Source organism: Hippocampus zosterae, chromosome 17, assembly GCF_025434085.1.
Source record: "Hippocampus zosterae strain Florida chromosome 17, ASM2543408v3, whole genome shotgun sequence".
Lineage (NCBI taxonomy): Eukaryota > Metazoa > Chordata > Actinopteri > Syngnathiformes > Syngnathidae > Hippocampus > Hippocampus zosterae.
Window position 1 is genome coordinate 14,051,511 of NC_067467.1, and position 14,181 is coordinate 14,065,691.

The window sequence follows — 14,181 nt, forward strand, 5'->3', positions numbered from 1 at the left end:
CCCAACGACCTACAAAGCAGTTGAATCGTTTAGCAGCACAAGCCGATTGAGGAGTGGTGGCCGCATGAATGTAAATGTAAGCGGAGTTGGGGAAAACTAGCTTGGCAGCATATCAAGGGCAACAGATAGCCACTAACGCCACCATTTTCAAAAGATTTAAGTTGCATGCTTTAGAAGCGAAAACCCACTCTAACATTTTAAAAAAACATTACAAGCACAACAGACATCAGCAATAAGCTAATACACAGACACAAGATTGAGGAATACAATCATAGTTGGCTTACTTGGAACGGTGACTTTGCTTCCGCCTTCCTTTCCTCCTCATCGTGACCACTCATTTTGACAGCCTTCATCGGCTTCTTGTCATGCTGCTCAGTCGACAGAACACATCTCATCAAACACCCCATCAAAACGAAACTTGGTTCCCATTCAAGGTCTCTGATCTTTCCTCTGTGTTGCTCCTCTCTCAAATTGTACGAACGCGGTAAAATTTTACTTCATTTGTTGCTGCCAGATGCTTCATTGTGAAGAAAATTGATTATATTTGGGGGTCGTAAAATCTCACCAAAGGAGAATTACAGTGGATCTAAAAAATCAAAAATCTGCACACCACTGTTCAAACGCTAGGTTTTTGTGATGTTAAAAAAAAAAGAAAATAAGGGGAAAATCAATCATTTCAGACAACCACCATCATGAATGTGACCAATAACCTGCACAACTCATTTGAAAAAAAAAAAAGGTGTGTCCAGAATTAACCAATCATATTCAAACTGATGTTAAATTGGACCTACGATGGGCTGGCAACCAGTTCAGGGTGTACCCCGTCTACTGCCCCAGATTTTCAAGTAGTCTTTTCCTGAAAATTTCAGACTCTCAAGGTTTTGCGCTAATATTGACTGATAATTCAAACTGCATCTCAAAAATGGTTTTTTTTTGTTGTCCAAATGAATACAGGCTACCGTTCAAAGTAATGATGGACTTCTTTTTCAAATGATTTATCTTGGTTTTTGTTTTTGGAATTTTTATATCCACTGTAAATTAATGAAAGAAGTGTTGAGGAGAAGGAGAAACACAGTCAGACCAACTACAAGGTTTACAAAGAGGGATGTGGCATTCCCTGACACGCAAAACAGGAGGAAAACAAAACCCTTTTAAATCCAAAATTCGCAGTTTTTTCTTTATAGCACATAACAATAACAATAACAATAAGAGGGTCCAAGGAGATACCTGAGTTGTATATTGATTAAAAAAAAGGGAGGAAACACTTACAACGTGCATGTGTCTGTGTTTTGTCAAGGAATTTATTGAAAAAAGCAAATAAACAAACATAAAAACACAATATAGCAACACCAAAATAATTTAGAACCTAAAAACTTCACACATGACGCACCCTTATTCGTAGAAAATAATTTCTTTTGCCTGACGTAGATTTTTTAGATTTAATTGATAAAGGTTTAACACATCTCTCAGACATTGTAATGCAATAAAAAAATTCAGGAATAATTATTCCAAGTATGGTGGTTATTTTGATTTGGGATTGATCCTTCAATGTATACTAAATTACAAAACAGCTGGTGAGGATGTTTATGGACTAGTTTGTCAGGTCTACCAAATGTCCATCAAAAGGAAGGAATCTACTTGCGGGAGGCTTTTGTGAGTGCAAAATCTTGGATATGGTTTGAACTTGATAATGATATCAGTTGATCTGGACGGTTGTTGAAAATTTCAACTAGATTTGGAAAGGAATGTGTCTAGCCACCCACATCAGCAATTTATATTTGCATGTCATTTTGTTCTCGATGGGGTTGGTCTCATGGGTTGGTTTGTCTAAATTCTAAAGACTCTAAATAATTGGATACACAGTTATTGGCGTAGGATAGGGACCGAATAGCAAAAATCCATGAGCAATTGACACCCCATGAAAAGGGGTTGTAATTGTGTGTAGATGCCACAAGATGGCGTTGAATCACTACATATTTCCATAAATTAAGGATGTCCATGTCCGGTCCTAGAGAGGCTCTATCCAGCCTGAATTAAATGTCTCCCTCTTCCAACCCACCCAATTCAAATACTGTATCAGAATCGTTATCAGCCTTCTCCAAGCTTGCTGTTGAGCTCATCATTTGCTGATGTCAGACTACACCGGGGGGTGGGTATTATTTTCCTGGGGGGGTTAAATGAGAAGTAGAAAATATTGTGGAGGGCCAGGCCAAAAGTTAGAAATAGAAAATAAAGAAGATTGCACAATGTCTTTGTATGCCAGTAATAATGTAACATTCTCCTCCACCATCACACTCAGCACCGTTTCTCCTCAAGGATGTGTACTGAGCTCCCTGTTGTTCACACTCTACACATTTGACTGCTCTCCGACTCTTATTAGCGGTCCAGTTTGCGGAACGTTTTTAACATGATAACAATCAAACTATTCTAAGAAATGTTCATTTACTCGAGCCACAAGCAATTCACTCTGAGCATGGAAATTGCCAGAATCGGACTGAGTAAGAATCACTTCCTTGTTTTTAAAAGTCTTGAAGATTTGAGTCTTTCCGACTCTCCTGGCGTCTCCTGAATGTTTCGTACTTTGTTACCCGCTTCGTTTAATCAGATACATAAGATAAGATAAGATATCCTTTATTTGTCCCACAATGGGGAAATTTACGGCCTGGCTGGGGGGGGTGTGGGAGGGACTGGCCATCATAGCTTTTAGCTTAGTTAGCATCCTTCTGTTGCCCACCTCCTCCAGAGTGTCAAGGGAGCAACCCAGGACAGAACTGGCCTTCCTGACCAGTCGCTCCAGTCTCTTTCTGTCCCGGGCCGAGATGCTGCCTGACCAGCAGACAATGCCATAATAGATGGCCGAGGCCACCACCGAGTTATAGAACGTCTTAAGGAGTGACCCCTGAACCCCAAAAGACCTCAGTTTCCTGAGTAGGAAGAGTCGGCTCTGTCCTTTCCTAATCAGGGTGTCCGTGTTTGTGGACCAGTCCAGTTTGTCGTTGAGAAGAACACCAAGGTACTTGTAGGAGGTCACCCTCTCTATGTCCATACCCTGGATGTTCATCGGTGCTGATGAGGACTTTTTCCTGCAGAAATCCACAACCAACTCCTTAGTTTTCCTCGGGTTGATCTGGAGGAGATTCTGCTGGCACCAGTCCACAAAGTCCTTTGTCAGTCCCCTGTACTCCCGATCATCCCCTTCTGTAATGAGGCCAACAATCGCAGAGTCATCGGAGAACTTCTGAAGGTGGCAGTTTGGAGTGTCATGTCTGAAGTCCGAGGTGTAGAGGATGAATAGGAATGGAGCCAGAACAGTCCCCTGCGGCGCTCCAGTGCTGCAGAGAAGCCGGTCCGACTCACAGCTCTGCAATCTCACGTACTGCGGCCGATTTGTGAGGTAATCTGTGATCCATGCTGTGAGATGGTGGTCCACTCCGGCGTTCTGCAGTTTCACTTCACTTTCCCTTCCATGGTCATTACTCTCTCACTCTTTCTTGTCTTCCCCTCCCTCCCTGTGCTCTGCAACTTGAAGTAACTGTGCCACCTGGTGTTGAAATACCTGTCATTACAAGTCCAAACGAAATGAATGCAATCAAACTTTAATTGTGCACCAATCTTCGGCGGGGCGGATTAAAAAGACCAACGGGCCGGATCCGGCCCGAGGCCCGCAGTTTGCCCACCCCTGGACTACACAAACGTAACCTGATTTTGAGTTGACAGACGTATCGATGATTTTGAGTTGTTTGGACGCCTTGTAGCTTGTGCAATGTGACATACTCTAATGATTGGTCGTGGGACGCTACATGACGACGATGACAATGAAAGTCTGGCATGCCAGAATTTTTGTTCATCTTGCCGCATAGTGCGACACGTTCTACGTCGTCCTTCAATCGGTTGTTTATTTGGCCTTGAACAAAAGGGGAATTATTATATATAAATATAAATCGCATTTCAGCTTATGCTAACTGCAAAGCTAGGAGCTGATTGGCAAACGTGGTGTCATCAAATAAATTCATGACCTCAAGTTCTTTTTGGAGAATAGACAGTCCCATTCTCTTTTTTAAAACTTTTTCCTCTTTTTTTGCCTGTTCTTAACATAGAAAAAACCCCACACATGCACATAATGCCTCAGTCGATTTTGCCAGCTGCTTGTCCCGCCTCCTCGACAGACCAGCACCGATGGACTGAAGAACTGCTCTTCTCTCTCTACACAAACGATTGCACCTCAACAGATCCAGCTGTCAAAATCATAAAGTTCGCAGACGACACCACGGTCATCGGTCTCATCAAAGACGACGACGAGTCTGCGTACTGCCAACAAGTGGAGCAGCTGGAGCTCTGGTGCGGCCGACACAACCTCGGGCTGAACACGCTCAAGACTGTCGAGATGATCGTGGACTTCAGGAAACATTCTTCTCCTCAGTTGCCCCTCACACTATCCAACTGCCCTGTGTCAACCGTCGAGACCTTCAAGTTCCTGGGAATCACAGTCTCCCAGGACATGAAGTGGGAAGTCAACACCATCTCCATCCTGAAAAGGGCCCGGCAGCGGATGTACTTCCTGAGGCTGCTGAGGAAGCATGGCCTGCCACAGGAGGTGCTACGACAGTTCTACACGGCAGTCATCGAATCAATCCTGTGTTCTTCCATCACGGTTTGGTTTGGGGCCACCACAAAAAAGGACAAAATCCGACTTCAACGGACAGTTAGGACGGCAGAAAAAATCGTTGGCACCGCTCCAACCCACTCTTGAGGACTTGCACACTGCAAGAATCAAGACAAGGGCACGGAAAATCCTCCTGGATCCCCCGCACCCTGCCCACCACCTTTTTCAGCCACTCCCCTCAGGCAGACGCTACAGATCCATGCGCACCAAATCCAGTAGTCACTTAAACAGCTTCTTCCCTCTAGCCATTAACTCCTTAAACAGTCACTGACATAGTCACTCTTCTTGCACCACAAAATGGTACTACAAAACTACTGGTTACTCTAAAATGGTTCAATGATTTTGTTGTTTACGATGATACTAGTGCAGCGTGTTATACCGGAGACAAATTCCTTGTGTGTTCTACATACTTGGCCAATAAAGATGATTCTGATTCTGATTCTGATTGACGGACGCTCACAATAAACGGGCAGGATCTGGTTGGTGACGGACTTGTAGTGTAACAACATCTCGCCCGGTCCAAGACACAGAACAATATTTACCTTGTAGTCTAACAGCGCAAACAACAAAAAAGTCGTGTTGTTTGACAAGGTCATAAAACAGGCTGGATAAGAGCTCTCAAGGATCGGACTTGGCCACCCTCTGGTCAAAATGAAACTCTTCAAATCACATAAACGTACTTTGCCACAAGATACACCCAGATAGCACCAAAATAATATTTATTGCCCTGGTGGAAACACTATAGAGTGAATAGGGGAGTTTTTAGCAAATATGAAAAGATAGGTGAAAACAAATAAACAAAAAATAAAAGATAGCATTTGTAAATACTATACCGGGGTTCACAGTACAGGATAAATCTTTTTTTTCATCCCATAAGGTACAATAAATAAAGCTACTTGAATTGAGTTACAATAGTTACAACAGAGACAGAATTAAGATAATGTTTATGATTATAATGCTTCATGTTTACTTCTCTGACTTGTACATTTTCCAGTTGCTAAATAATGTCTCACTCTTCAAAGCTCTCATGCGTCTTTTTGCTATTTTAATCTGTCACTGGCTTCACATCAGCAGTTGGAATGCTTACAAAATGTGAAGCATAGCAAAGCAAACTGTAATAGCTTGTGGCAACGGTGGTTGTAGGAAAGCTAATTACAGCTAACTAATGGCACCCATCCTCCTTCTCCTCTTTTCCATTCCTCGAAGCCATCTGTGCTGGCATCTCAAAAGAACAGTAATTAGCCAAAAGAAAAGGCATATTTTTCCTAAACATTATGGTTGGTCTCCAAATTGTATGACATTTATGGACTTTTTGTTTGAAAATTCCATTTGAAGTCAATAAATTAAAAAAAAAATCTATTTGTTGCTCAGTTTTCTGCGGGATACTACTTTTAAATAAATCACAACAACCTTGAGTGTACTGCATTCCTATCTCACTTTAAAAATGACATTTTTTATGACTCTTCTGGTAATTTTTTTTAATTCAACCGTGTGTATCTGTATTTTACTGTAAAGATAATATTATTATATGGTTGGTCATATATATATATATATATATATATATATATATATATATATATATATATATATATGTATATATATATATATATATGTGTGTGTGTGTGTGTGTGTGTGTGTGTGTGTGTGTGTGTGTGTGTGAGGCAGTAAAATAACTCAATGTTCCTGCAGCCAAGTGACAGGCAGTTTTCTGATCCTCGTCACTAAAATGCCACCTTGTAGATGCTTACCTCCCCTGAACAAAAAGTTTAAAGTATTGACAGGAGCATTTGCTACATCATGTAGAAAACAGGCAAACAAAAAACTGGAAGCTTTGGTAGGGCAGTCGCTCAGATGGGCGAATTGTCTTCAAGCAGAAGAGCAGACATTCTAACATTCATGGAAGAAGCTGGATCGTAATTATTATTAAGATGTTTTTAATATCTTAGCATTCGTGCACATTTACTGCATGGCTTTGCATAAATCTGATCAGCACGTGGCTATCAGCATCACTTTTGATCATTAAAAGAAGCACAGAATTAAAGGGGGGGATTATCAGCTAAACATGTGAATGTTTCTCTTAGCACAAGTCTCTCAAGATCAATAGGAAAGTTGCTATACAAGACATAAGAAATGTAATCCCTCCCCATCCTGCAAAAATAAACTTTCCCTCCCTTGCCCAGCCCCGTTACAGTACCTAGCTTGGTCTTGATGGACCAGTAGTATCATCGCATTTTGGCATGCATAATGTCAGCATGTCCTGCCTCTTTTTGCATTCAAAGAGATTTTTTTTGTCATGCTTTTGTTAGTGCATATGCATGTGCCAAAACACACACACACACTCAATCACACACACACACACACACACACACACACACACACACACACACACACACACACACACACACACACACACACGTGCAGTTGATATCTGATCAGCTCAAGAATAAAATCTTACCACACACCCTCACATTATTTTCATACCAGAGTCCTTATTGCTTGCAATGGAAATCCGTGCAGTTAACTACAATACACATTTTACATATTATCTACATAACCGTGACGTAAGTGGCACACTTTATCAAGAAGTGGCGAAAGGAGGTTGAGGTGAGAAACTGGGGAAACAGGTCTCAATGTGTGTGTGTGCGTGTGTGTGTGTGCGTGTGTGTGTATGTGTGTGCAGTGTCCATGCCACATACAGTGAGCTACATATTTGTCAGGAACCCCCAAAAGAAAATAAAGAAATACATCAACGAATGAATACATCTAAATCGTAGATCCCTCTTGGAAAATGGAAGCTTTTGCCTAACATGCCCATGTTGTACAATGAACCCCAAACCCTGCAGGACCAACTCCCATTTCAATCAGTCCACATTAAAGCTGCCTTAAATTGACTGAATCGTGGCCCAGTCGCACTGACATCGTTATGTAGGTCAGCATTTGTGCCGGAACAAAACCTTGGCATGTACAGTACATCGGCTATCCACTTTAAAGAACGCGCCACAATTTTCAGTAAAAAAGTCCCACTTTGCTGTTATTTGCCGCAAAATGAGAAATCAATCTGAAGCTGCTATGCAACAACGAGAGCCGGGGACCTATTTTGTACAGTAAGTTATGCTGACAGAAAATGCAAGACTGACACTAAAAAGTTCTGAAACACTTTGCTCTCTACATTTGTCTTATTGGTGCACAATCAGGGGCAAATCAATCATGGGCAAGAAAGCTCTTCTAATGTTTGGCTCGACTTTAAGCACTTAAGACCGATATTGATCTCCTTTCCCCTCCACTCCATCTTGCCCAGAATGAAAATAAGCACATTTGATCAAATATCACTCAGTTTCCTGTAAAAAAAAAAAGTAAAATTTTCCTGTCAGGCAAGCTTCTAAACAACACCAATTGTAAAAGTATAAAAACAATATAACAGAAAAGAATACTTTTTACGAGGATCAGTTTTGTCACATAAGTTATTGTAACGATATATTTCTGATAAATGTGTTTGGATTTATTAGCTTTAATTACTCGTCAGCCTCACACGGGGAGTAAAATTGTTGGCTGGACGTTCTTCGTCAATTCATCATGAAAGGAAAGCTTAAAAACAACATAATGGTCTAACCAGAGGCCATATAACTTAATCAATATGAAATAAATCATTTCTAGTTCACTGCGTTATTATGAGGGATCAGAGAAACAGGCCTCTCATTTTGAAGAAAGTTGGGGGCGGGGGGGTCACATAAAAAGAAAAGGACAAAAAGATGCTTCATTAGGCAAAGAATAAATACAAACTTTGCTCAGTATTCCTTCCTCTTATCATAAAGGTTGACATTTGCGCATCTGTGTAGAGGTAGATGCACATGCACATGTGAACACACACCCACACACCCACACACGCAAACACCCATCCATGTGCACACTCGTTGCATCAGAACACAACTTCACAGATCCCACAGCACAGTCTCCTTTATCTCCTTTGCATATTTGGACGTTGAATGCTGTCTCTTTTTTTCCCCCACAAGTTCCTCCCATGTGGCTTGTTGCTTATGTCCGTTTGCTCCTCTACCAAGGGCTGTCGCTCCAATAGCCGTTTACGGTGCCTCCTACTGAATTGCCACAGCCGAGACAAGAGATGGATCGCCAGAAGAGGAGGGAGGTGGGGGTGGGGGGTGGGGGGTGAGTTCATGATGGTTACAACAGGGAAAGAAAGAGAAGCCAAAAAAGGGTGTAAACTCAAAATATTGCCATTTCCAGCCAAATCACACTGGAGTCAGCGCAACGTTGTATCGCTGTTGGTGGTGATGGGCAATGAGATGAAATTCTCGTATCCAGGCTGAGCTGCAGAGTTACTACGCTTGTCACGGCATGTGGAGCCAAATGTTGAATAATTGCTCCTGTATTGTTTGTACATGCAGCGCCTCACCCCTCCCCCACTCCCCACAACTCACCGCTTTTTTTAAGACTATTAATGGAGAAGCCAACCCCCCGAAAACATGTTTTTCCCTACTATTCTTCCATTTGCTCCGATAATTCTCACAAGAGGCTCCATCTCGAAATGCGCTGACTCACATATCAAAGAAATCAAAAATCATCAACAATGCAGCTCAGTCCTCTACTGAGATGTCAGGTGAGATCGCGCGGGGAGAACATGGGGGTGACGCTGCAACTTTGCTCCCCGGGCATCCCATCTTTTTCAGTGACAGCGATTGCCAAAATTTATGGCTTTTGACTGACTAAAAAAAAGGGAGCTGCATTACCATTTGTAGATTTGTGTTTGACATCAATCCAGGCAAACATTACAATCCCAATGTGAGAATGTGCGAAGGCGTATCATCCCACATTGACAGATTAACATTTCATTATGAAATTTTTAAAAACAGCACTGGCGCATTAATAACAGCAAATGGAAAACAGGGAGGCTACGATGATTCACATTTAAATATGTGTGACGAGAACTAGCTGTTCGCTTTAGGACGTAAAACGTATCCTTGGTGGACAAATAAAGACCACAAATAATTTGCATGTTTCCTTTAGGTTTATTGGAACACCTTTAAGAGGTCTAAAGAGTGTCGAAAGGAATCTGGAAACACTACTACTGAGGACTACTGAGGAGGATAAAAATGAAAGTAGAATACATTATTTCTTCCTAATATTTCCAAACCAACCACAGCGGGTCCCCACGTTCAGGGTTTATCCACAAACATTTCTTCAGATATTTTTCGCCATTTCCCCTGCAACATGACTCATGTTTAGTGCGCAACAGCGTGGGGCCTAAATTGGAAGCAGGAGAAAGCTCATCAAGAGATTTTTTTTCTATTTTACAGTGCGGGTCCCCAATGCAATTATTCTGACTCTGTTTCCCCATCTTGCTTGGACAAAGCGAGAACAAAAACGGTGCCGCATGCATCTCAGAATAACTCTCATTTAATATCGCATAGAAGGTGCACAAGTGCCACAGCTTCATTTTGTGAAATGCTTTTTACCTACAACTTTTTTTTCTACTTGTAGATACATATCATAGTATTGTTTCTGTAATTAGATACAAACACATGCTAGATTTTTGTGTGTGACTGTGTTTCTTTTTATCTGTGTGCATGTACTATGGGGTTTGTTTTGTGTCTAAGGGCATTCCTATAGCTCACAAAAGTTAGTATATCCTTCTTTTTTTTTGGGGGGGGGGGGGGGGGGGCGTAACAATTTAACCTATCTGCTCCAGGTCCAATACTACAAAATGAAAGTTGGGTATAAGTTAGAGTAGTCACTGTACAGCGGTATATCCACGTTTCATTTGTGAGATACTTTCACTCGGGTGCAAAATTGACGATAAGCCTGCGAACACAATGCACTTTGTTCGGTTTGGATTTGCACTGAAGAAACTCCAAGTGAACCCAAAGTGCTTCTCCACATACTGTACAAACTGTATGTTGGAAGACATAGCTGTTTTCCGTACAATATGCTAGCTACCTCTACACGATGCCACTGCTCTATTGTGCGATATCTAATGAATGCAAATCCTTACGGCCATGTGTGTACCATACAGGGAACTGTTTAAGAGTTAGACTAAATCTCCAACGATTGAGACATTGGGACAAGTGCAGGTGCAACTGACAGAGGGAGGAAGTAGCACAGGGAAGCTAGCTGAGCTATTACGCAGTATCAAGCTAAACTAACCTTGTCTCTGTCCTTGTTAGTCACGCAGGTATGTTTGAGTATTTAAAAAAATACACCTGCCAATCTACCTACCTATTTCATTATATTCAAAAGGAGTGTGGGTCATTTTAGGACCTTAATATTTCTTAAAATGATCTGTATTCATATTGAGTCTGTAAAACTGAGTAGTTGAGATGGCTAACGTCTTTTGAAGGTACAGCTTTCCATGTGTGTCTTTTGTTGTTTCCCCCCGCCACTTAGCTCGAAATGTACTGTCGTTTTGTGTGTTGTGATATTTCCTCGGTAGCTATTCTTTACTACAAGATTGAGGGGATGGGGGAGTGGCATCGCCTGAGGCCGGGTGGCTCGAAATGCTCAAAGGTGGAGTTGGTGATAGGGGTGAGACGCAGCGGGGCGCCCGTCATCCCAGAGATGTTATTTAAGCTGCGAGATTTCTCATAACCTGTGGCTACATGACCATGGGATGCACAAATCCATGGATGAAAAAAAAAGAAAAGAAAGATGTCGACCACAATGCGCATTCATGTTTTTCATGAAAAAGTAGTAATGTGAACCATGTGTGTGATTGGATTGTGATGCAAATTTGAAAGTGAACAGATGTTAAATACATTTATGCATACATGACGGCAGCACACATTAGAACCAGCAAATATATAAGGCATTTTGTTGACGAACAAGCATTTTGTGAAGTTCAAAACAAAACCAGCCCAAACGAAATGAAATAGTTGAGACCAAAGGAGGAAGTTGGAAAAGACAGACAGATAGACAGAGGGGCAAACAGATGGACGGACAGAGACAGGACAAAACAGAAACATGGGTTACAAAAATCAGTTGCCACAATATCCCTTGAACACATACATTTGGGTGGCACAGCTGTGTCCAAGGGACGATACAATCGTTGAATACAAATCCTCAAATCTTCAAATGTTTGTGAAAATTCATTAATCATTCTTGTCCTTTTCTTTTTGTCTCTGCATCTCTCCTAGAGAAGAGACTCTTTCCAAAAGTGCTTGTAGTAGTGGTTCATGTTTGGAACATCGACTGTGGCGAGCAATATATGCATGGGTTAGTCATCTGGAACTGAGCTCAGACAGAATTCGAAACACAGATGTCGGTCCGGCAGCATTGCAAAGGTTAAATTTTAGGTCTATATTGCTTCCTGTATACTTATGCAACAGTGGACCAGTGGCTAGCATGTCCCTCTCACAATATATCTTTTACAAATTCAAAAGAATCGTCACAAAATTTTGATATATCTCCCAATATATCTTTTCCACGAAGATTTGGGAACAGTTCGATTCATGTGTAGAGTTTGTATGTTCTCCCCGTGCCTGTGTGGGTTTTCCTCCCACATTCCAAAAACATGCATGGCAGGTTAATGGAACACTCTAAATTGTCCCTAAGTGTGATTGCGAGTGTGAGTGGTTGTTATGTGTCCCCTGCGATTGGCTGGCAACCAGTTCAGGACGTACCCCGCCTTCTCCCCGAAGTCAGCTGGGATAGGCTCCAGCATACCCGCGACCCTCGTGAGGATAAGCGAATTAGAAAATGGTTGGATGGATGAATTGGGGAACAAAACATCCCAGAGAAACAAGGAAAAATCCAGAATATAAAAAAATATAGGGTATCCGTGTTTCGGACACATTTTTAAAAAAATGACAAAAATGGAAATTTGTGTTTTTCACAGGACAACAACCATATGTGTATTCCGAATGTATGCACATATGTTGTCCAGATTTAAAATAGTTTTGGAAATGGTCTGCCAAGTAGCCCCCTCACCACTTAAGTTGCCTATACCTGCTATACATACATCCAATTCATAAGATAAGACCAGTTCATTTCAGAGAAACATGCACAGGGGTCCCACGAATTACAACAACTACCTTCAGCATAATGCCAAGCTGATTTTTTTAATCATTTCGTTTTACATGTTCATAAGCAAGTCTGTAAGAATATGTCTTCATGGCAAATTGGTCCATGCAGCAAAAAAGCAAAACAGTAAAAGAGTGGGGATGGCTTTACTGTAAAATTTTCAATAGAGTCATCAACTCATTTGACTCTCATCACATTAGTGTCGATCACAAAAAAATCGCTAGTCTTGCATTTCCTGGTGTGTGCAACTAAACCTGACAGTACTTAACAGGGCATATTAGCAAACATTTATTGAGCGGCAGTGGACATGTGGCACCCCTGCACTGACGTCAATGCTGGAGCTGGGCCAGGCAGGGGAGCTTCATTCGAATCTGTAGAGACAACAAGGGAGCTCAAAAGCTACGTTCTGGCAAAGCAGGGCTGCCTTGGTTGCTGGGAGCAGATTTGTTAACGTAGCCTAATATCACCGGACAGCTCAGTATACTCAGGAGTCAGCTCAGATCTGATCCCTTTGTCAATGAGGATAATCAATAATGTTTCGACAGTGAGGATGCTGAGGATGGGGATAGATAAAATGTTATGGAGACATGGTGGCACTCAGGGAGGACATAAAACTCAAACTCAAGTGTGTGATTAATGCAGCATCCATTTCCTTGTTTTCCTTGTTTTGTGCAACGATCTTTCTTCAAATATTACCTCTGCAATGTGAGCTTGCCAAAGTTCTCCTCAAGGGCCAATGCTGTAAAAGCAGTTGCGCTTAATGGTATTTTGCTTCATAGAGTGCCATATTTTTCCATACTGTAACACACTTCGGAGTATAAGCCGCACTTCAACGAAAGGGCTATTTTAAAGCTGTTTTCATATACAGTAGTACCTCTACTTACTAATGCCTCTTCATACGAAATTTACAAGTTACGAAACGCTTCAACTGGAAAATATTGCCACTTCTTACAAAAGACATTTCAAGATACGAAAGGTAAAAATACAGAACCCAACATACTCATAGCTGCTCTGCCATTGGCTATTACTGAGCATCATCCTGGCATCCCATTGGCTAAGAGGGACCGCTACCGTATGTGTCTATGTGTGTAGATAGATGGATGTGTCTATGCAGCGTCCTTGTCATTCTCCCCCCAGACCATGAAGTGTTCCGATTCGTTGATGTAAATGTGAATCATCCAGAAAAAGCATTCATCAGTACGGCGATCGCTCACTATGCTGATGTTTGCCTTGGACATTTTTAAAGGATTGTTAAAAGCCGACAAAAGCAAACATCTTTGGATCAGTTCTTTACAAAAAGCCAGGGAAAAAACACTTCTGAGAGGGAACATGAAATGAAGAGGGCAAACAGTGACGAGGACGCAAATACAAGTTAAATGACCATCATTTTTATTCTTTACTCTATTCTTTGTTTTTTACATTATGCATAACTCTCATTTATTGTACTGTAATTGTAACATGTATTTGTTACATATTTTGATGCGTTT

At 41.5% G+C, this 14,181-nt stretch overlaps 1 protein-coding gene and 2 long non-coding RNA genes across 5 annotated transcripts in view; 2 read left to right on the top strand and 1 right to left on the bottom strand.

Moving 5' to 3' along the window:
* The first annotated feature begins 6,229 nt into the window (after positions 1-6,229).
* Positions 6,230-9,111, top strand: LOC127590311 (uncharacterized). The gene is made up of 2 exons (XR_007959594.1): positions 6,230-8,129; positions 8,404-9,111. It is a non-coding gene; the product is annotated as an uncharacterized LOC127590311 (long non-coding RNA).
* Positions 6,577-14,181, bottom strand: part of LOC127590190 (potassium voltage-gated channel subfamily C member 1-like) — a 91,918-nt gene continuing 84,313 nt past the window's right edge. For 2 of the 3 annotated variants that reach the window (XM_052049655.1, XM_052049657.1), the window contains one exon: positions 10,332-11,270. In XM_052049655.1, coding sequence (XP_051905615.1) covers positions 11,119-11,270 — 152 coding nt within the window. In that variant the 3' untranslated portion in view covers positions 10,332-11,118. Of the gene's footprint in view, positions 8,758-10,331; positions 11,271-14,181 lie in introns of those variants that run through there. The other variant, XM_052049656.1, reaches the window with a different exon arrangement.
* Positions 12,734-14,042, top strand: LOC127590307 (uncharacterized). Its single transcript, XR_007959591.1, has 2 exons — positions 12,734-13,548; positions 13,671-14,042. It is a non-coding gene; the product is annotated as an uncharacterized LOC127590307 (long non-coding RNA).